This window comes from Camelus dromedarius, chromosome 10, assembly GCF_036321535.1.
Source record: "Camelus dromedarius isolate mCamDro1 chromosome 10, mCamDro1.pat, whole genome shotgun sequence".
In the NCBI taxonomy this organism is placed as follows: Eukaryota; Metazoa; Chordata; class Mammalia; order Artiodactyla; family Camelidae; genus Camelus; species Camelus dromedarius.
This window is the reverse complement of record NC_087445.1, coordinates 67488125-67508310: the sequence shown is the minus strand read 5'-3', so window position 1 is coordinate 67508310 and position 20186 is coordinate 67488125. Positions and strand designations below refer to the sequence as shown.

Sequence of the window (20186 nt, the reverse complement as noted above, 5' to 3'; positions counted from 1 at the left end):
GGCGGCGTGGCGGCGCAGGCGTAGTGCGTCACGGGAGGCCTGGCAGCTGGCGGCTTTGAGGTGGACGCATCTAGAGGGCCGTCGGAACGCGGAGTGGGGACCTGCTTTGGGGGCATGAGCCGAGGGAACGACGCCGGGGTCACAAGGTGAGTCCGGCCGCGACGCCCGCCTGCACCTTAGCGCCAGCCCCTCAAGGGGCTCCCAGAGGAGGCTGCCCTTGCGAGACAGCTTCTCAGGCCCCGCCCCGGATTGTCCCGCCGCTGGCCCGGAAATAACAATCCTAGTAATAACCCATCGCATCTGGGAATTCGCGGCCAGGAATCGGGAAGCTGGGATTCCAGGCTTGACCCCACCGTTACTGTTAGCTTGTGGGAACAAGCACATTTGCTTCTCTGCACTTCAGTTACCCTAAATAACTGTTCCTGGTTTCCAGGGTCGTTGAAGCTTAGCTAGGGGAGTAGGCGTTTTGTGAACTCTGAATCTAAGGATTTGTCGCCATTGCAGACCCAAAGGATTTTGATGGCCGTATGCCTTCTTGATCTTTTATTACACTTTACCTTTCCTCAAAAAACGCCCTGCTAAGCTGTCACATGTATTGTCATATTTAAGCCTCATAACAACCTTTAAGGTAGGGATAATTATGCCCAATATAAGAAGCAAGAAGAAACAGGCTCCCAGTGTTGAGGTGGCCTGCTTCATTGATTCATTCGGTGATGTTGAGCGCCATCCAGGAGCCAGGCAGGGATAGAATCATGATCAAAATAGGCAAGGCCCTGCCCTCTAGTAGCTTACATTCTAGTGAGGGAAACAGAAGATAAAACAGTATATAACGCATTGAGTTAGTCTTATATGGAAATAAAAAGGTGACTGATAGACTAACAAGATTCTCTACCCTAAAAGGGAAAGCTTTTCTGAGAATAGGGCACATAAGGGGGAGATCATGACTTGGTAAAGACACAATAACTGGGTGCAAAAGCCATAATTTCAGTGCATATCCTTTGGCTCCATAGTCTGCATTCTTCCTGCTAAAAATGATACCCTTGTGTGATATTAAGTACCTGTTGGTATTATTGCCGGTTTTAGACACGAGAAAATCAGGAGTTTCTGTCATTCAAGTCTCATCTCTAATGTCGTCTTTTTTAGAGGTCCCCCTTCCCCACTAACTCTAAAGTAGTCCAACCCCAGTCTCCTTGTCAGTAGCCTTGCTTAACTGTTTGCAGCACTTATCACACATTACATTTTGTTGTTTATTTTGCTTTTGTTTTGTCCTGCCCCTCTTCCAAATATAAGCGTCCAGAGGGCAGAGACCTTGTTTGTTCACTGCCCTGTCCCCAGTACCTCGACAATGCCTGGAAAATAGAGGCTCTATAAAAATTTTTTGAATGAATGATCTGGGAGAAAGTAGGAGGAAAGGAAAGCAGGGAGAAGACAAAACGTTTCTCCTTCCCAGTTCCCACAGCTGGGATTCTGTTTATGCCTGTTTCACCTTTCTCCCAGGAAGTAGGATTAAGAGCTGTGGCTTATTCGTTTCTCTATTTTCAGCACATAGCCCTGGGTTTAGCAGTTAGGAGTTGCTTGTCACCCATTATGGAACAGATTGAATATGTGAGTGAGAGAGGAAGAATACCTTCATGTGTGGGGATAGTAAACACATGACAATTTAACAGTTATCTCGGGGCTACTGTGTGCCAGACCGTATAGTCTGTGCTGAGGTGAATAAGAGATGATGGCAGTGTTCGTTATACTTCAGCTGTTATTAACACACAGTTCCCACAGTACTGATCTCGGAGCACGTCTGCTTTTATAGCGCACATGTTTTCTCCGGCAGGGAGTTCTGAACCTGCCAGCTTCCCAGCCCTTTTATCTTTTCTTTCTCTACCACATTATGCATTAAAGCTTTATTTTACATTTGTTGTCTCATTTTTGGTCTTCTCAGCAATTCTTAAGTTATAAGCAGGGCAAGGTTTATTATGTAGAGATGAGGAAACAGAAGCTTGAAAGTGACTTCAAGTGGAAATGCCAAAATTTGGAACCAGGCCTTCTGACCACAAGGTTTTTGCTCTTTCGATTACTGTCTGCGCCATAACCCTCATCCTCCTTTTTTGGCTGTGAGATGAGACATTTCAGGAACTAAGGCTGATAATCATTTAAGCAAAAATTAATCAAATGCTTCTAAGATGCCATGAATTGTTCTTAATGCTTTTGGTGTATTAACTCAGTGAATCTACACGTCTCTTAATTGTCCCCATTTTACAAATGAGGAAACTGAGGAACAGAGTGGTTTAGTAATTTGCCAAAGGTTACAGAGCTAGTAAATGGAGCTAGAATAACTAAGGAGAAAGTTAGTCTTTTCTTTCCAGTGTCTCCCAAAGTATTAAACATAATAATAACTAATTGGTTACTTACTGTTGTTCTTCCCCACCCATACCATTAAGTGTCATTAAGACTTGCTTTCTGGTGGTTTCCAAGGCATATTTTGGGTCACAGTTGTTGAGCTGGAGTATCATGTAGTTAATAGAGACTTTGGCCTCCTGCCCAGTCAGTCTGTGGCTTTAGAAGAGGAAAACTAGTTTCTACACGCAAAACCACGCCCCTTTCACCTTAAATGGAAGCCTTTGCTCTCTGGCTGCCAGAGGAGCTGTCCCAAGGGAACTGGTGCTGGGGCCCTGCTTGTGACATAACTGAGGCCTTTGAAGGACTGCCCAGGGCATGCTCTCCTTGAATAAATGTTTGTTGAATTGAATTTGAAGTCTCATGTTCACACAGTGTTGCTCCTCTCCTGCCTGAATGTTTACATTTCCTTTAGTATTTCATAGAGATTGATGGAAGCAGAAACCAAAACTCTTCCCCTGGAGAATGCATCCATCCTTTCAGAGGGTTCCCTACAGGAAGGGCACCGGTTATGGATTGGCAACCTGGACCCCAAAATCACAGAGTAAGTCTAAGGTGTTTTCGTTCATGACCTACAAAATTGGATGATGGTGGTAGTGATGTTCAGGAGAATTTTCAAGGGATGTAGGATATACTTTGGCCCTTTTATTTGTTTTAATTATCTTTGAAGGGAATGTGATGTTGTTTTAGCCTTTTATCTTGTCATTTTTCTTACATTTGGACTCTTGTACTGCAAAGACACAGACTTGGATAACCTTTAAATCATATACTTCTTATACTGCTTTTTCCTGCTTGCCAAGGTGTTCTTTTATTTTCAACTAGTTTGAATCCTTGTACCCAGTGACTAGGAAATTATTTTCTGGAACCAGCCATGGGCATACTTTTGTTCCCTAAAATGAAGGAACAAGCAGAAGAAGTCTCAATACCTTCACAAAAAGGCAGAGAGGTACCAGTTGACTCTAATTCATGTTAATCAGCCGTGGAACTACAGAAAATCAGAAGGGATCTTAGAGATCATCTAAGTCCCTTTGGTTTTCAGTTATTCATTAAATTATTTGAGTGCCCACTGTGTACCAAGTGCCATGCTAAGCAGTTTTCAAACTTTCTAAATCGGAGGAACCTTGTCCTAAAGTAATCAGAACCTATATATAAAATGAAAGTTCAGAGTTGCTCTGATCAAAGGAGGGAACGGGGTGCACCCTGTGCCTTTTGGCAACAGGCACCCTTTCTTTCGCAGTCATTTATAGGGCTCTGACATATTCCAGCTGTTTTATCCTACAGTAGAGGCGATGGAGGCCCAAGAGATGGAAGTGCCTTGCCCGTTGCCACAAACTAATTGAATTGTCTTGATTCCCCATTGGTGGACATTATATTGGAAAGAAATTTCTTAGCAGAGAGAATTGAGAGGTTTTTCCTTCCCCCAATCGTTCAGTAGGGGTAAGTGGTGGTTGGTGGCAGGATAGTAAAGGGTGAGTGTATTGAGCTGTATGGGGTCAGTGCTTAAAGCCAGCATGGGGTGTATCATCAGTCCTAGAAGGCACTGCCTTTGGAATCGTGTTAAAGGCAAGGGGAGAGGAGACAAAGGAGTCTGCTTGTTTGAATCTGGGATGAAAGCAAGTGTTTGAAAGGGTTGGGATTACAAGAGGGGAAAAGAGATATAAACTAGTATGTCAGGATCATGGCAGAAAGTTTAGTCCCTTAAACCTGCTCAAGCTCAAATTGGCTAAGTGTAGCTATCATTGGATCCCTCTAGAAATTATGATGGTATTTAAGATGTGTTGCCCTCTAATTATGTTATTGTGGTCACGAGGGTCCTGAATATAGACCGTGGATTTATTTTGGCTCTCTTTATGCTTATGGCTTTGAGGTTGACTGTGTGAACCTGCCCAAGCTCTCAGTTAATGAGGGAATTAAACGGAGGACCTGTTTCCATCATCTAAAACCCAGGCTGTGAGAGGATGCTCCCAAGAGTGGTTTCCATTCCCACCTCTGCTTGTCTGAATGGAAATGTGGAGCATGGAAACAATGTTCATTGTTTTGGCTGCAGTTCCCTGTAATGATACTCTTGTTCTAATTGTATCCTGCTGCTTGACAGGAAGGTTCAAATGGGTATCTGCCACCTCAGTTTATGTCTTACGTTGGAGTATATGACTGTTTTCTTTAGTAAGAGCATTAATAGGAACATTGACTCAAAAACTTTCCCACCGATATCTCTGCTTTTTTTATATCAGGCCGAAGGTGGACATCAAGTATTAAACCTGATCAGGGCCTTGCGGGCTCTACCTGTGAATTCCCACCTCTGTCTCACCGGAGATCATTTCTACTGTTTTCTTCTATGGATTCCTTATTTTAAAACATTTTTGTGATTAAACAAACTGATTTATTAAATTTCTTTTTAAAGACATAACTGCCAGTCATATATAGCTTATGGTTAGCATGAAATGCTTAGTGTTACCTCATTTAATTTATTTAATTACAAGAAAGAAACCAAACATTGTAGTAAGATAGGTCTTATCTTGTAGAAATATGTGGTTTTCTTCCAAGTTTTTGAAGTGCGTAAACTTTCAGATCCTGTTCCTCTCAAGGTAGGTAATGATGGACTTAGATTAATTATTAAAATACAGTCATTCCCAAACATTGAAGGATTACATGATGAAACTTATGTGAACATGTGGTACCTGGCTTGTCGTCCAATCTCAGAATATATTATTTGAATCCAAATCTCTAAACTTCTTATGACTCTTAACAGAAGTTTGCAGAGTACCCTCCAGTTTGCATAATTAAACTGTTACCCCCCACCAGTCTCGGCTGGTTCCTGCCGTTTCCCTTCAGCAGACCCTTATCTCTCTCTCCTACACAGGTCCCTCCTCTTTCCCATTCCTCTTCCTGATCTCTTTTATAAAATGAATTGAATGCCCCTCCTGCACAAATGTTGTCTCTCTTCTTGTAGAAGACAAGTGATAGTGTATATTGACTGTCATGAGTGGTTACAGGGGTATGTAAAACAGCGGCAGTTAAAAAAAACTTTTCAATTTTTCAAAGTTTATTTTGTAGTTAGTTCTAGTCATCCTTTGTGTGTGTTCCTATTGGTTATTAATCTGAGTTTTGTTCAGGTTATAGTAGGGTGTCTCTTAGCCTCTTTTCAACAGAATATGCGTTGCTAACCAACTACCTGGCACTCTTGATATTCTGTTCACTTTGTAGTTGCAATACTGACCATTTCAGGGCCATGTTACATGCCAGAAATATTTGTACAACTAATAGATCTTAGAGATTTGGATTTAAGGGAATGATGACATGCTTTTATTTATGGAGATAACAGATTCCAAACCTGTGTTCTTTCTACTGTACTCTGATTCCTCTCAACTACATTATACCTCATAATTCTTACCTATAAAGTGAGAATGTTCAACTGAATGATCTGAAAATGTCTTCTATGTCTAACATTGCTTTAGTTCCTCTTATTTAAGCTTGCAACAACCTTGTGAGGTAAGTGGAACAGATATTACCTGTTTTATAAGTAAAGAAGAGTTAAGTAAGTTGATGCAGTTTTACTGAAGTAGTTGATGACTGGACCAATTTCCCACTGCCTAATTTAATTTGGTGCTTTTTGCACAAATATTATAACAGTCCATATAACTGAACAGTCATAACCTGAAGTATCTTATTTTAAAAAAAATTTTTTTTTTTTGGAAATGCCCTTGTGATGGAGACTTTCAAGGACACACTAGAATGCAAGGGAGAGTAAATGCGTGAGCATGTGAGGAAAAAGTGTTTCCCCCTGAGGATGCCCCTAAGTCTCTCTCAGCCCATTCCTTATTTTTACTTTGTGACCCATGCTTCTTCTCATGCCTTGGTTTCCATGAAACAGCCTTCACTGTTTGCTTACTTAAATTTGAAACAGAATAAGACCATTTAATAACATATAGGGAATATACACAAAGACCCACTACATAATAATTTCTGTAAGTTTATAAGGAAAATTTTCTCTAAAACAAATTGTGCATTAAAAAAAAAACTTTAATGAATGTCATTTCATCAGCTTCCCACTCCCTACAACATCAAATTAAAATTCCCTCACTCAGCACACATCTTTCCCCACCTGTCCCTACTCTCTTCTGATGAATCTGTCTCTTTTCATGTTTATGTCTTTGCACAAGGCATTCACTGACCACCACCACCTTCCCCGCACAGTTGGTCCCCTCCATCTGTGTGCTTCTGTACACTCCTCTATCTGCAAGCTTCACACTGTTTTAGAATTGTTTGTTTACATATCTCTCTCCTCTAACCAGGATGTCAGGTCTTTGAAGACAGACCTAGTTGTATTCCTCTGGATAGTCCAAGTGCCTAATACAATTCTTGACACATCGTAGGTCTCTATCTTAACATTTGTATAGATTAATTAACTCTGTGCCATTGGACAGGAAGGCCGTTTTAAAGACCCCTTACAGAAAACACTGATTACGTTGCAGAGATACGTATGGGACTGGTGTGCTAATTCTCCAGCTCCTGAAGGGCCCACGTTTCATTAAGTGAGGCAAGGCTCTGATGAGTAGGGAGCTCGCCCGTACTTCAGCAGCAGATGAAAGTGCTTGCAGATGTGAGAGCGAGATTCTTCAGGCTTCTTTCACTATCTAAGCTTGCAGCCCCCATCTCCAGGAAGCAAAATAGTAAACATTTCATTCCTTTTGTTTCGGTGTTCCGATAATTTCAAGAAATTATCAAACAAGAAAAGAAGTTCTGGAGAAGTTGAAAGACACAGACCTAAGCAGATGTTCCTGGAATCTTAAGGTCGCACTTTTCGGGCAGAACACATTTGTTAGCTTTTCAAAGAATAATCTGTCGGTGTTTTGTTTTGTTTTTTTTCCCTGAGTAAATTAAAATTCATTTCCTAGGAAATGCCGATCTCCTTACCTTCCTGCTATTAAGCAGAATGGAGCTAATGAAAAGATGACCAGCCCACAGAGCCCTTAGTTTGCTTTTTAAAAAACAGGTTTGACCCACCATTCACGGCAACTGGTGCAGTGTTAAGGTTTGAATAGGTATAGTTAAGTGGAAGATGCAGCTGTGAATTAAAGACCCTGAGAGAGATGCTTCTCTTCCATCTGCCTGTGCATTTGAGAGACTCACCCTTGCTGTAAGCCTGTTCAAAAAAATCAAGTGAAACCAGAAATGTGCACTTTAGGTGTCTCCCTTTTCCCTGGAGAATCGCCTCCTACATTCTCACTAGCAGTTGAGGTATTGTGATGGGAATTGAGAATTTGGAAACTAGAGGATTACAGTTGTTTTCTTCAGAACAGGTCTAAAGACTAGGTTGATATCCACACTATGCCTTGGGATCCTTGCATCTTGCCTCAGTGTAAGACCTGTATTATGTCTTCCTTGCTCCACTGTGTCAGGCACCTGATCCAGGATAATGGTTGATGTGCATTAGTCTCAAATTTAGTGTAGCTTATGATCCATTTTATATCTTTCTGCCTCCCAAAGGGGATTCTTACTCAAGAATAAAATCTTGATGCGTTTCTCCTAGAAAACAATGTGAATATAAATGTGGCTATAACGACAGCTTTACTGACTCCCTGTGGGGTAGAATTCCCAGTAATAACAGATTTAGCATGTGGGCTGATACCTTTTTAGTATCACAGGGACAGCATTGTTTAGAGAAAGCCTTGACTCCATTTGAATAGCGCGGAGGATGCCAGGAGGAAGGCCAAAGGAAAAGGAAACGGGAGAGCTGTTGGTTTGTCTCACCCTTACATCAGATGACAGGAAGTCGGAATTGAGATTGGCCACAGCAACCTGTTAAGGCCACATCTGTTTGAATAACTTAAGAGCTCTGTAGAAACCAAGTAAGTTTTAGAGAGAGGAATCCAAGAAGAGGGTGAGGGGCAGAGTGGCAAGTAGGAGCTTTGGGTGAACCTCCTGCCGTGTGTAAATGTCTTCCGTGGTGTCTGTCTTCTTTATTGGACCACGCTCCAGAGCATAGATCATGTCAAAGCAACTGAGGCTGGCTGGTTACCCGCAGCTGGATGATTTTTAGGACTGGCCGGGTTCCCCTGCCCCAGTGAGACCAGCCTCAATCACGTTGTCCTGAGGTTCTGTCACATCGGGGATGGACACTCCCAAGCACTTAAGGAAGTGCCACTAGCTGTGGTTTTTTGGCTTTTGGCAGTTTCTCCCAAGTGCAATTTGGGGCTAATGATTAACTATGAAACCTAACAGGGAAGTCTTCCAGGCTTGTTCTTTTCTGTTTGTGTGAATGTATGTGTGTTTGTTACTCTGTTTATTTTTGAGATAGGATTGTCTTTGACTTTTGGAGTGTGGGTGTGTGTTTCTGATGGAGTTGCAGTTATTCACAAATACTATTTCACTGCCAAGGAATTAAAAATAAATAAATCGACACTATTTTTGAGCTTTTCTGCAAAAGAAAAACAAATGGTGCTGTGGGGCAGACAGCTGTTTGTTAGGTGTGGTTTTTTGTTTGGTATTTTTGTGCTGGACAGACGCATAGCCATGACAATTCTAGTTCCCATTCCAAATAGAGGCAAACAACTCTCTTTGCCAGATAAACTAACACAACAGTTTGGAGGAAGGCAGGGGGCGGGGGTGTGAGATTTTATCCCTGGGATAAATTATCTCCTGCTTTTATCTCACAGTTCTTGCTGAGTGGCCAACAGAATTCCCAGAGGGTCTCATGGGCTGTTCTTTCTCCTCAGATACCATCTCCTCAAGCTCCTGCAGAAGTTTGGCACAGTGAAGCAGTTTGACTTCCTCTTCCACAAGTCAGGTGCCTTGGAGGGACAGCCTCGCGGGTACTGTTTCGTTAACTTTGAAACTAAGCAGGTAATTGAACTTCTCCCCCTTTCACAGTGCTTACACTCTCATGGTTATTTGTGCGTCTCTCTTGACTACTAGAATAGGAGTTCCTTGTGGGCAGGAGCCACGTCTGATTCATCTCTGTGTGCCTTGCTCTGAGTCCTAAAAGTGATCCTCAGTAAACGAATTAGTGAACAGCTTACAGAATCTTCGTCCCACCCACCCCAGGCTGGCTGGCTAAGGCGGTCGGCTGACCTACTTTCTTGACCAAATGCTTTGGGATGCCCACATTAAGCACGTGGACATCCTCCTCCCTGTTCTGTTTTGTTTGTTCCTTTAGCGGCAGGCCTTCTTTTCTTTCAGTAGTTTTGCCCCGTGGTGCAGAAGCCCTCCCTGTCTGTGGTTAGCCACCCACAAACTCTTTTATTTTGATTTCTTAAAAACGTACCCTTCTTCTCAATGTATCAGAATAAGTGCGGACAAATTTGAATAAAAATGGAGAAAGAGAACGGCCAGCTTCAACCATGATACCTCCATGTATCTTGTATTAAAATTTAGTCCGTGGAGTGGACATACCTTGATAAGGGAAATGAATTTTAATGTTATTAAATATAGAGATACTGTTTATAGCTCAATAGCTTTATTAGTCATGTGTGGGAACAGTGCCACATTATTGTTTTATTAATAATTGTATTTGGGTGTTTTTCTTATTGTAAAAGTGATACATGTTTCTTGCAGATGAAAATGTAGATAAGTAACTTCATTTACCAGCTTAACACCCAGAAATAATCACTGTTTTTAATGTTTGGTTATGTGCCTTTCTAGTCTCTGCTTCCTTCTTCACATTCACACACACATACACACATGTGCAGCTTGTAACAGACAAACAGAATCATATTCTGTTTACCACTCAGAGCAAATTAAAATTTTTTCTGTCATCTAATACACATCAGGATAACAGTCTCTATCATACTGTGGTCTCACTGATGTAGCTATAGATATATGTACAAATTCATTGATGTATCTCTAGTATACACTTGTTATTTAGTTTAAAAGCTAATCAGTGTAATCTGTGATGACAGCATAAAATTTCATCATATGAGCATATGAAAAGTTATTTGACTCGTCTCCAATTGTTAGCTGTTAAGGTTGTCCACAGTGATTCACAAGTGTAAACAGTACAGTAATGAACATCTTTTTAGCGCTAACTATGTGCATATTTACTACATTCGTGGAAACGAAGTGGTGTCAACAAAGGCCATGCGTATTTTTTCTTAACATGACTGCCAAATTGCCTTCAAAAAATGATGTATCAGTATGTTCTGAAACTGTGAGAGTGTCATTTGTCCTTACTAGTGCTGGGGATTTTTTTTTAATTTCCTCTTATTTTTGCAGATATGATAGGCAATAAGTGATACATTGTTGTTCTAATTGTTCAGTTTTTGTTTTGTTTTTAGAGAAAACAAAATGAAAGAATGCCCTATATAGTTAGCATTTTAAAGTACTTTATTCTTCTCTAATGATAGAGTGTGATGAGGATATTTACAGACAACTAAAATCATTGGTCATGTTGAGGGTAGCTGTTGGTTTAAAAACACTGAACTAGAAGTCACAAACCTTAGCTTGGATTTCTGGCTCTTTAATTTATTAACTTTGGGCAAATCAAGCCTCTTAACTTCTGGCCTCAGTTTTCATCTAAAAATGGGGATTAAAAACACACACCCTCCACCCTCCTTCCTTATAGGAAGTTGAGAGAACAGGTGAGGGTACATGTGAAAACACATTTGGCATTTAATAATACTGTTGAATACATGAATTTTGAAACAAGTTGCAGAAATAGGAAATTATTTTTTAAAACATTTTATCACCTGCTGGCATCTTAACAACTGCTGATGCTACAGAATTAAAGAGAGTGTCATGTGAATTCTAACTCACTAAATGAAACTAAAAGAAGAATAAAACATCTCACCTATCCCTCAGCTTTGTGTGCCATAGTGAAGCAAGATGCCGGTGACAAGCACTTATCTCACAGTGGGGACTCAGGTATTTGTTGAATGTCATGAGACCCAGAGGACCAGGAGAAGTACTAGTAAAAGCAGACTGGAATGCCTGCTAGTCTTACACTGAGGCCTCAGACTCTCCTTGTTCCTCTTCCTGTTCCTTAAGGGCTTCTTCACTCCCAGTAAACGTGGGTTACACTTGGCCGTATGCCTCACGGATACAAATGGAGCGGAGAAGATTTGGCAGGATGGAAAAGTACAGCCAGGCTTCCTGGGAATGTCCTAGAGTGCCAATTATCCAGCTTCAGGAATTCCTTTCAACCTTGCTGCTCCTATATCTGATGGGGAAAGGGTCAGGGAACTTCTGGCTCTGAAAACCAGGTGCACAGATTGGCTCACACACATACCTTGCTCATAGTCTCTTTGACTCACTCCTGCTTTTTCCGGCCTGGTTTCCTTCACTCCCATATCCTTTGAAGCCGTGACTGTTTCTCACTTTAGATTCAGGGGGGATAAGTGCTAGTCCAGGATATAGTTTCAGAATCCCCAGGAGGAGTACAGTTTCTTCACATACTAGGTGCCACTCTAACTAACAGAAGTGTGTAGAAAAGTGTCACCTAATAGGAACAAAATTGTTACCTGACATTGGTTGAGTGCTTACCGTATGCTCCATGCTTTCTGCCTGTGCTCTTTGACTTCTCACGGCAGCCACTGAGGACCAAGTAGTCATATCCATATTTTACAGGTGAAAAAGGCTAATAACCCAGAGAGATTAAGTGACTGCCAAATATTAACACTGCCAGTAAGTGACAGAGCCAGGATTTGAATATTCGTTTGACTGCGTTTACAAAAACTCATACCCTCTTTGTTATTCTGCTTTTTTAAAATTGTAAATGCTTCGCCACTTGTTTACCAAAAGCATTTAGAAATTCAACCATCAAAGCCAGTGAGGCCCTGTGAGAACCCATACAGCTAGTCAGCCATTTAAAATTTTGACTAACCTCAGTCCCTGTCCTGAACAGGAAGCAGAACAAGCCATCCAGTGTCTCAATGGCAAGCTGGCTCTGTCCAAGAAGCTGGTGGTGCGATGGGCTCACGCTCAAGTGAAGGTAAGTCTGACGGGCTGGAAAGACAGCATAGCTCACCCTAAACGAGTCTTCTGAAGGACAGTTGTCCATTACCCGTTTGCATCCCAGCCTCTGCACATCTGGAGCGGCCATACTCTGGTCTCCTGCTTGTATGTACCATGTGTGTTGCCAGATTTTTCTTCTGAGAAACATCTCAGGAGGGATTAAGTTCCTTCGTTGTTTCTCTCCACATACCCGCAGATTCTGTTTCTGATTGATTTTTCCATGTGGCTGATGTGTATACTCAGACCCCTATTATTTTTTTAGTGGGGGTTGTTCTTTGGAGGAAAAAAATGTATTTATTTTTAAAATTAGTTGCTTTAGGCATTATTAGACTCTTCCCAGCCTCTCAATTCTGTGGAGAGTTTGAATTGTTTATTCTAAATGCTTGAGAAATGGGTAGTTTGTAAGAATGCTGAAAGCACTGGCATTTCCTCACTCCCGAGATTTTGAGAGTTATTTGTAGTGTCTTTATTGACTCCAAGGTCCGAGCAGTAGCAAACTGTCATTTTCATCTCCAGTTGTTCTATTGGGAAAATACACTGGAAAAGCTACACCCATGAAAAAAAAAAAAGTGGGATTCTGTTACTGCCAGCACAGGTGAAGTTATGTGCAGTGGAACAATTCCCAAAGTTGATTCTCTTTCTCCTGCAGTGTGGTCTTGACAGGCCTGTCTGCAAAAAGATTTGTGGCAATTAAAATGAAAGCCTCAATCTGTAGCTAGATAAGCATGACTTTTGATCAGAGACTCTACCCAACAAGCTTCCCAGTAACGAGTCACAGTAATTAAACATTTGAGTTCAGTGTCCAAGCTGAAAAACACAGCTCAGACACTTTGGGTCTTTGAGCCTTCTCAATTTCTAGGACACATTGCCTTAAAAATAGAAACAACAAGAATTACCAAATACTTTTTTTACTCAAAAGAAAATCAAGTCTCATTTGCCAAGCTGGCTGTCATTTTCTCATTCTGCATCTCATTGAAAAGAGGCGCAAGAGAAATAAACCATCCTTCGTTCTGTCTTTCATTTGAGAATCTCTGTGCCCTGCGGCTCTCTTCTCCTACAAGTCTTTTTGACCAGAGGCTCCTGATTGCTCTTTAAAATTGTGTTTACTTTTTTAAAGAAGTATATAATTACCTGACATCAAATAAACTACTCTTTTACCAGAGAATGTTTCCTGGATCAGTGGCTGAAAGCTGTTGTTTCTTTTCTTCTCCACTTAGACCTGTTAAGAGTTGTACTTTATGGTTGATAATTTGCAGAAATCTAGCAAAATTTTACATTGCTTTGCGCAGAGCAAAATCAATATTGGAAGAGGTGATATGTGACAGAGTAAGAATGTTAAGAGGGCAATCCTGCTGTGTATTTGTGCCATCTGCAAGTAGAAAGGTTGAATTTCTTTTCCTACCAAATAAGGAGGATTAATGGCTAGATGAGAAACCACTTCTAAACTTCTTTTTCAAAGTTTATAACTTTTAGGCCAAAACTATCTGGACTTTTGCATTAATTCTGAGTATAAAGCAGTCCTAAGATTGTCTAGAAATAATCTAACAATAACACAGATGGGGTTGGGGTTTCTGAGCACATGTGCCACAGTAAAGGGCTGGTTTCTGCCCAAGTGAAGTAATTTGCCTTTTTCTTACTTTCAGAGGTACGACCATAACAAGAATGATAAGATCCTTCCAATTAGTCTGGAGCCGTCCTCAAGCACTGAGCCGACTCAGTCTAACCTAAGGTAAGATGGTGTCCTGTAGGAGGACACAAAGCAGTCTGCAAGAGCTTGAGCCATTTCTTCATTCTAACCTCCATTCATGCTCTAGTAAACCTTGCACTCTTAATGTAGAGTAGAATCTACTAGCTTTTGACATGTTGAGAGATGTGTTCTGGTAATCTCCAGAATGTATACATTTCACCTCCTCCTGTACCCACCAGAGCACAGAATTCATACCTCCTCCCCATTTACAGAATTCATAACACTCAAAAAAGGCTAGGTGTACTTACCATGTACCAGCTATTACACTTGGCACTGGGAATGCAAAGGTATATCACAGTCCTTGCCCTGAAAACAGGCATTTTAATAAGGCCTTGGTAATCTTCAGCATTTGTCATTATACACTAATTTCTCCCCAACAAAATTTATACAGAATTTGAGTTTGCAGCACTTTAAATTTATGTACCATTTCAACGACTATTAACAGTTTTGGTTCTGGTACTACAAATTGTAAATTACGTCTTTGCAGTTAATTCAAAACAGAAAGAATTGAGGGTTGGGAAGAGAAAGGGGAAGTTAAGTAGATGGATGAGCCGAAGTAGAGGGTTTTTTTTTTTTTAGCACTGTAGCCTGGGGAAGAAACGTGAGCAATAGCAATAGCCAGGATTTATTGGGCTTACTATGAAACAGGCTCTGTGCTAAATACTTTACATGCCATTATGACATTCAATTATAGTAATTCTGGCAAAAGTACTATTATAGTCATTTTACATATGAGGAAACAAGTTTAGAGAGGTAAAACATCTTGGCCAAGATCACGCAGGTAACAAATTGCAGAGTCCAGATTCAAAGCCAGGTCTACCGGACTTCAAAATTAGTCTTTCAGTTACTGCTTCAGAGAAACTCCAGGCTGTAAATACAGGAATACAGTTCTGAAGCCTGTTCCAGGGGAGAGGAAGAAGGTATGTGAAAGAGCGTCAGTGTTTTATAAGGATCAGAAGTCAACACTCATCGTGAAGTCAGGAAAGCGATGCCTATTTGGATAGAGGGCCAAACCGGAGAAAAACAAATAACCTTTCTTGTGTATTATCTGAACCAAACAAAACGGATTTGCAAGCATCTCATTAAACCGCAGGGGAAGGTGATCCTGAAAAGTTTTCAGGACTGATAAAATTGGTAAATTAAAATTAATTTTATAGTTACTAATTTGTTTAATACTGTTGATATTTCTTAATTTTGTGCTGATTTAGTTTGTACTCTTCCCCCCCCAATTTTTTAAAAAATTATTATGACTTTCATGGATTCACTAGGAACTTATTTCAGCTATCTTATTTTCTCCATAATATTGGGCCTCCTTAACCACAGATTAGTTTTTCATGGAGGTTTTCATAAATCCAGCTCGTGTTGGGAAGGGGTGACTGCATTTGTGCTTGGTGATCTCCATGTTAACAGTGAACATGTCTTCAGTGTCTTATTTTCAGTGTTTGCTCTTTTCACTAGATAACCTAGCCTAGTGTTTTCCATTTATTTTTCAATCAGAGAACCTCGGCTCATAACTTTCTGTTAATATCTACCTACCTATCTATCTATCTATCTATCTATTTATTTATTTTTATTCTGGGGGAGGTAATTAGGCTATTTATTTTAATGGAGGTACTGGGGATTGAACCCAGGACCTTGTGCACGCTAGACACATGTTCTACCGCTGAGCTACATCCTTCCCTACTGACATCTATGCTTAATTAGAGAAGTTTTTTTTCCCCTATGACTTATATGGAATGAATGGCTTGTTGTTAATTTTCCATTAATGGAAAAGGTGCTGGAATGCATCTCAGTAATGCCTCAGGGTTCTTTTTTATTGCAACTTAGTTTTTAATTTTACATTGCCTGTGTAATGTTAGGAATATGTGCACATGTATGCCTTTTGAAAATCTTTAAAAGGCCATGTATATGTTTCTTCCCAAGCCTCTCTCCCTAACTGTAGATCATTGACAGCATCAAGAATTGAAAATAAAGTGAGCTGTAGGCCAAAAAATACTCTGCCTGAGTGCTTTGTATTCTGGTCCGGGGTCGGTAGTGACCTTGATGCAAAGGGAATTCCTCACCCCTTCTGCAGTGTCTCCTCACCCCTTCTGTCTAATACAGGCTGCTCAGCTCCCAGTCTAACAAAGGGAAAAAGCAAGGGCTTTGATGATAGACAAGCTGGGCTTGAATCCCGGCTCCGCGGTTTGCAAGCTGTGTGACCCTTGGGTGAATCGCTACCTCTCTGCTTTTGTTTATCTATAAAACATAGATGATAACCCTTGCAATATCATTGCAAGGATTAGAAACGATGTAAGTAAAGTCCTGGGCACACTGCCTGGCCCATTGTAAGCGCTCTGGAAATGACAGTAAAAAGGGACTTCATAGGATTTCCAGAATGTTTTTTCTATTATTCAGTGATTCAGAAGGTGGTCCAGTGTAATAGTTCATAGCAGGGGCTCCAGAGTCCAGTTTTATTCAAATCTCAACTCTACCATTTGCTAGTAACACTGGGCAAGTTAACCTTTCTTTCTGTGCCTCGTTTTCTTCATCTACAAAATGAGGGATGAGCCTATATGGATTATTTTTTCCAATTTTTTTTGTTGTGGTAAAATATACGTAACATAGCATTTACCATCTTAGCCATTTTTAAGTGTACCGTTCACTGGTATTAAGCGCATGCGTAGTTTTGTACGACCATTGCCACTATCCGTCTCCACAATTCTTTGCCTCTGCTGAAACTCTATACCTGTTAAACAGTAACTCCCCATTCTCACTTCCCCCAAGCCCCTGCCAATCACTGTTCCGCTTTCTCTCTCTGATGCTGACGACTTCAGGTACCTTGTGTCAGTGGAGTCATACAGTGTTTGTCTATTTGAGACTGGCTTGTTTCATAAGACAAGGTCCCCCAGGTTCATCCATGTTGTAGTTTGTGGACAGAGCACATTTTGCTTAGCCATTCATGCTCTAATGGACACTCGGGTTACTTACACATTTTATCAATTGTGAATTAATGCTTCCATGAACGTGGGTGTACAGATACCTCTCCTAGACTCTGCTTTCAATTTCTACACGAATTATTTTGAGTACCTACCATCTGCCAAGCCTTAAAGTGCTGAAAGTGTTGGTGTCAGAGGTTTAAATGTAGCAACACGCGAAATACTCCTAATGGTATCATACAGTAAAAACTTAATAGATGGTTCAGACTTGATCTCTTTCCTAAAATGACAACATTAATTATTTTTGTGTGTGTTTTCTATGAAACGTTTTCGTGTTTGTGTTTGAGTATCTGGTTGCTTCTCTGATACGCACAAGCGGCACAACGAAGGTGAAATACGCAGGGGTCCTCTCCGTGTACCCAGGCCCACTCTCATCCTCTGCTGTCCTTTTCCTAGCGTCACTGCCAAGATAAAAGCCATTGAAGCAAAGCTGAAAATGATGGCGGAAAATCCTGATGCAGAGTATCCAGCAGCGCCTGTTTATTCCTACTTCAAGCCACCAGACAAAAAAAGGACTACTCCTTACTCTAGAACAGCCTGGAAGTCCCGAAGATGATGTTTATGAATTCCCGTAACAGCAGAAGCAAATTGGTCTCCACACCTGAAATCCTCTGCCTTTGTACTTTGTCGATGTGAATGGTACTATCCAGCAGAGCACAATCACATGTTAAGAGTTTGGTCACATGACATTTTTGGATGTTCTTATGGATGTTTCTTCCCTGAAGTATGTGTGGAATTGAGCATCATCCAGAATAAATAGGATTGTATCCAAAACTGTGATCTGAACACTGGGATGCTCTAGTTGGCTGGTTTGTTTGGATTTGTAACTCTAGAAACATCATATAGTGTGCCAGAGAGAAAGGCAAACATAAAACTGTTGTTATTTAAATCAGGAAACTTAATTTATTAATATCCATCTTAAAAAAAAAAAATTTTTCTGTGCTCAACTCTCTTTACAACATAAAGAAAAAGTAAAAGACAGGGAGGGAAGTGAGAGATTTTGAATCATGTTCAGAACTGTTGTTCCAAAATTTTCAATGGAAGTCCCTCCAACTGGACTAAAAAGAAAAAAGTTCTTGGCAAAAAGAGCTGGTTCTTTGAGCAAATGTTGTGGTAATCTGTTTGAGAATTATGCTTATTGTTTCAAAAATCCCAATTAGGGAAACATGGTGTATATCTTAAAATCATTTGCGTCGACAAAACTGTAGACTGAAATTTAGCATTTTATACCACAACAGGAGTTCTGTTTGGAAATCCAACTTTTATTCTGTCTGATCATTTTTTTTAAATCTAAATAATCCTGCCTTCTATAATACCAAATGTCATTGTTAATGTGGGGCTTTTAAAATTGCATTTATTGCATGAGATTGTTTTTAATAGCATGAGAATGTTCTATTTGGAATTGTATCATGGTTAATCTAAATAGAAAAGCAAATTTTCTTTGAAAACTTAAACATTGCTATATTGATCTCTGTCAAACATATTATTTATTAATAAGTGTGTAGGGGTCTGAGTAGAAGAAATTGAATTGTCTTGTCAGGGGTGAGGTGGGGACGTGCGTGGACACAGAAAACCAATGGAGCAGGCACTGCTCTGGCACCAAGACTATAGTGACTTCATGCTTTTTGTAGTTTTTAAAAGCTTGGGAGACTGCATGACTTTAAGACAATTCTTCATTTGTAGAACATATTTCTCCCCAGGTTCTTTTTTTTTTTTTTTTTTTTTGCCACTTTGAGCATTTTAAATAGAACAATAGAGAAATAAAAATAAATCAACAGATTTGGGAGTATGCTTCTGTCAGGAGTCTCGGTCCTCTTGGTGCCAGGTTGATGGACTGTTTCACTGGGCAGCACCATTGCTGCTTTACCAGGTAAATCACTGTATTACCCACGGTGTCACTCGTAGTGATTACAGGCTGTCTACCGTCATTGTTCCTAGCGAGAGGAAGCTTCATTATAGGAACTTGTCATCCTATGAGCATACATGAATTTAAGACACTTGAACCAAAACTTTAACATAATGAGGTTTCAGAATTCACAGAACTGGGTCAGAGAAATTCTTACCACCTTTCCCAAGCAGAATTTTTCAGGTATCTTTAAAAGGTGAATACTTTCTGTATTTGTTAGCTCTAAGATGCAAGTAACTCTCCTTCCACCTGGGGGATAGTTCAGGGAGGTGGAAGCATCTCATTTTTCTGGTGACTTCTTAGAGCATACAATTCACCATCTTATCCTGAAGTCCTCAAAGGGTTATTGTGGAGTAGGACTGACTTAATGCAAAATAATCTATTTTTAATAGGAACTTAGAAAATATCTGGAGTTGTTTCCTTTAGAAACCAGAACTATTTATTTGTATTTAAAGCAGTGTTTATTATTTGTACCAGTTCTTATTCCTCTGTGTGAATAAATGCAAGACAGTGTCTGTGGTTGTGTCTTCTCTCATCCATCCCCTGCTGTAAAGACTGCAGCTCCCCGGGAGGCTCGTTTCCCTTGGGTCCATGGGTCCCAGCGGGGTGCTGTTTCCAAATGCCTTCCCTGCAGAAGGCTCTGGCTAGAGGTGTCCTCAGAGGCAGTTCTCTCCACCCTTCATGCCTGCCTACTTCTGTTGTTAGAGATGAGAAAAGAGATTGGCTGTTCTCACTGTAACTCTTAACTATTTGGAAAGAAGTTGTTTTTGGAAGTCCCCTAAAGTTTCAGAATGCATTTAGTCCCTCTTTTAAAGTAGAGGTTTCAAAAGAATAAATATATCTGTCATAAATATGCTGAAAGCAGTTTGGTGAAAGGTTTGTAAAATATAAATGCTAATTTGGTCAACTCTGCTACGAAGTTATCTATACTTTAAAATTATTTGTGGGTTTACTGTTCAGCTAAAGTGAAGTCACTTTTGATTTATACAAGAGCGAAGAGGGAAATATTTAGGAGAGAGGTATGAACTACTTAATCTCAGCTTCTGTTTTATCAAATGCAAAACATAACCCTAACCAGTTGATTCTCAGTATTGGGGAAATGAATCACATTAGGAAAGATTTTTCAAAGCATGTCAAAAATCAACAGCAAAAGTTTCTTAAAACCAAGTATTCTAGAGCTTTCCCTTGTCTATTATAGTATGTACAGTTAATTTCT

At 40.4% G+C, this 20186-nt stretch overlaps 1 protein-coding gene across 2 annotated transcripts; it reads left to right on the top strand.

Moving 5' to 3' along the window:
• Positions 1-23: 23 nt before the first annotated feature.
• Positions 24-19485, top strand: RBM18 (RNA binding motif protein 18). 2 transcript variants are annotated; one of them, XM_064490496.1, is made up of 6 exons: positions 24-146; positions 2817-2935; positions 9108-9234; positions 12230-12316; positions 13983-14068; positions 17461-19485. In XM_064490496.1, exons 2-6 carry the CDS (start codon positions 2823-2825, stop codon positions 17618-17620), a joined length of 573 nt encoding a protein of 190 aa, XP_064346566.1. In that variant the 5' UTR covers positions 24-146; positions 2817-2822; the 3' UTR covers positions 17621-19485. The 2 variants fall into 2 exon arrangements, with proteins under 2 accessions (XP_064346566.1, XP_010996325.1); XM_010998023.3 differs by having other exon boundaries at positions 2807-2935.
• The last annotated feature ends 701 nt before the right edge of the window (positions 19486-20186 follow it).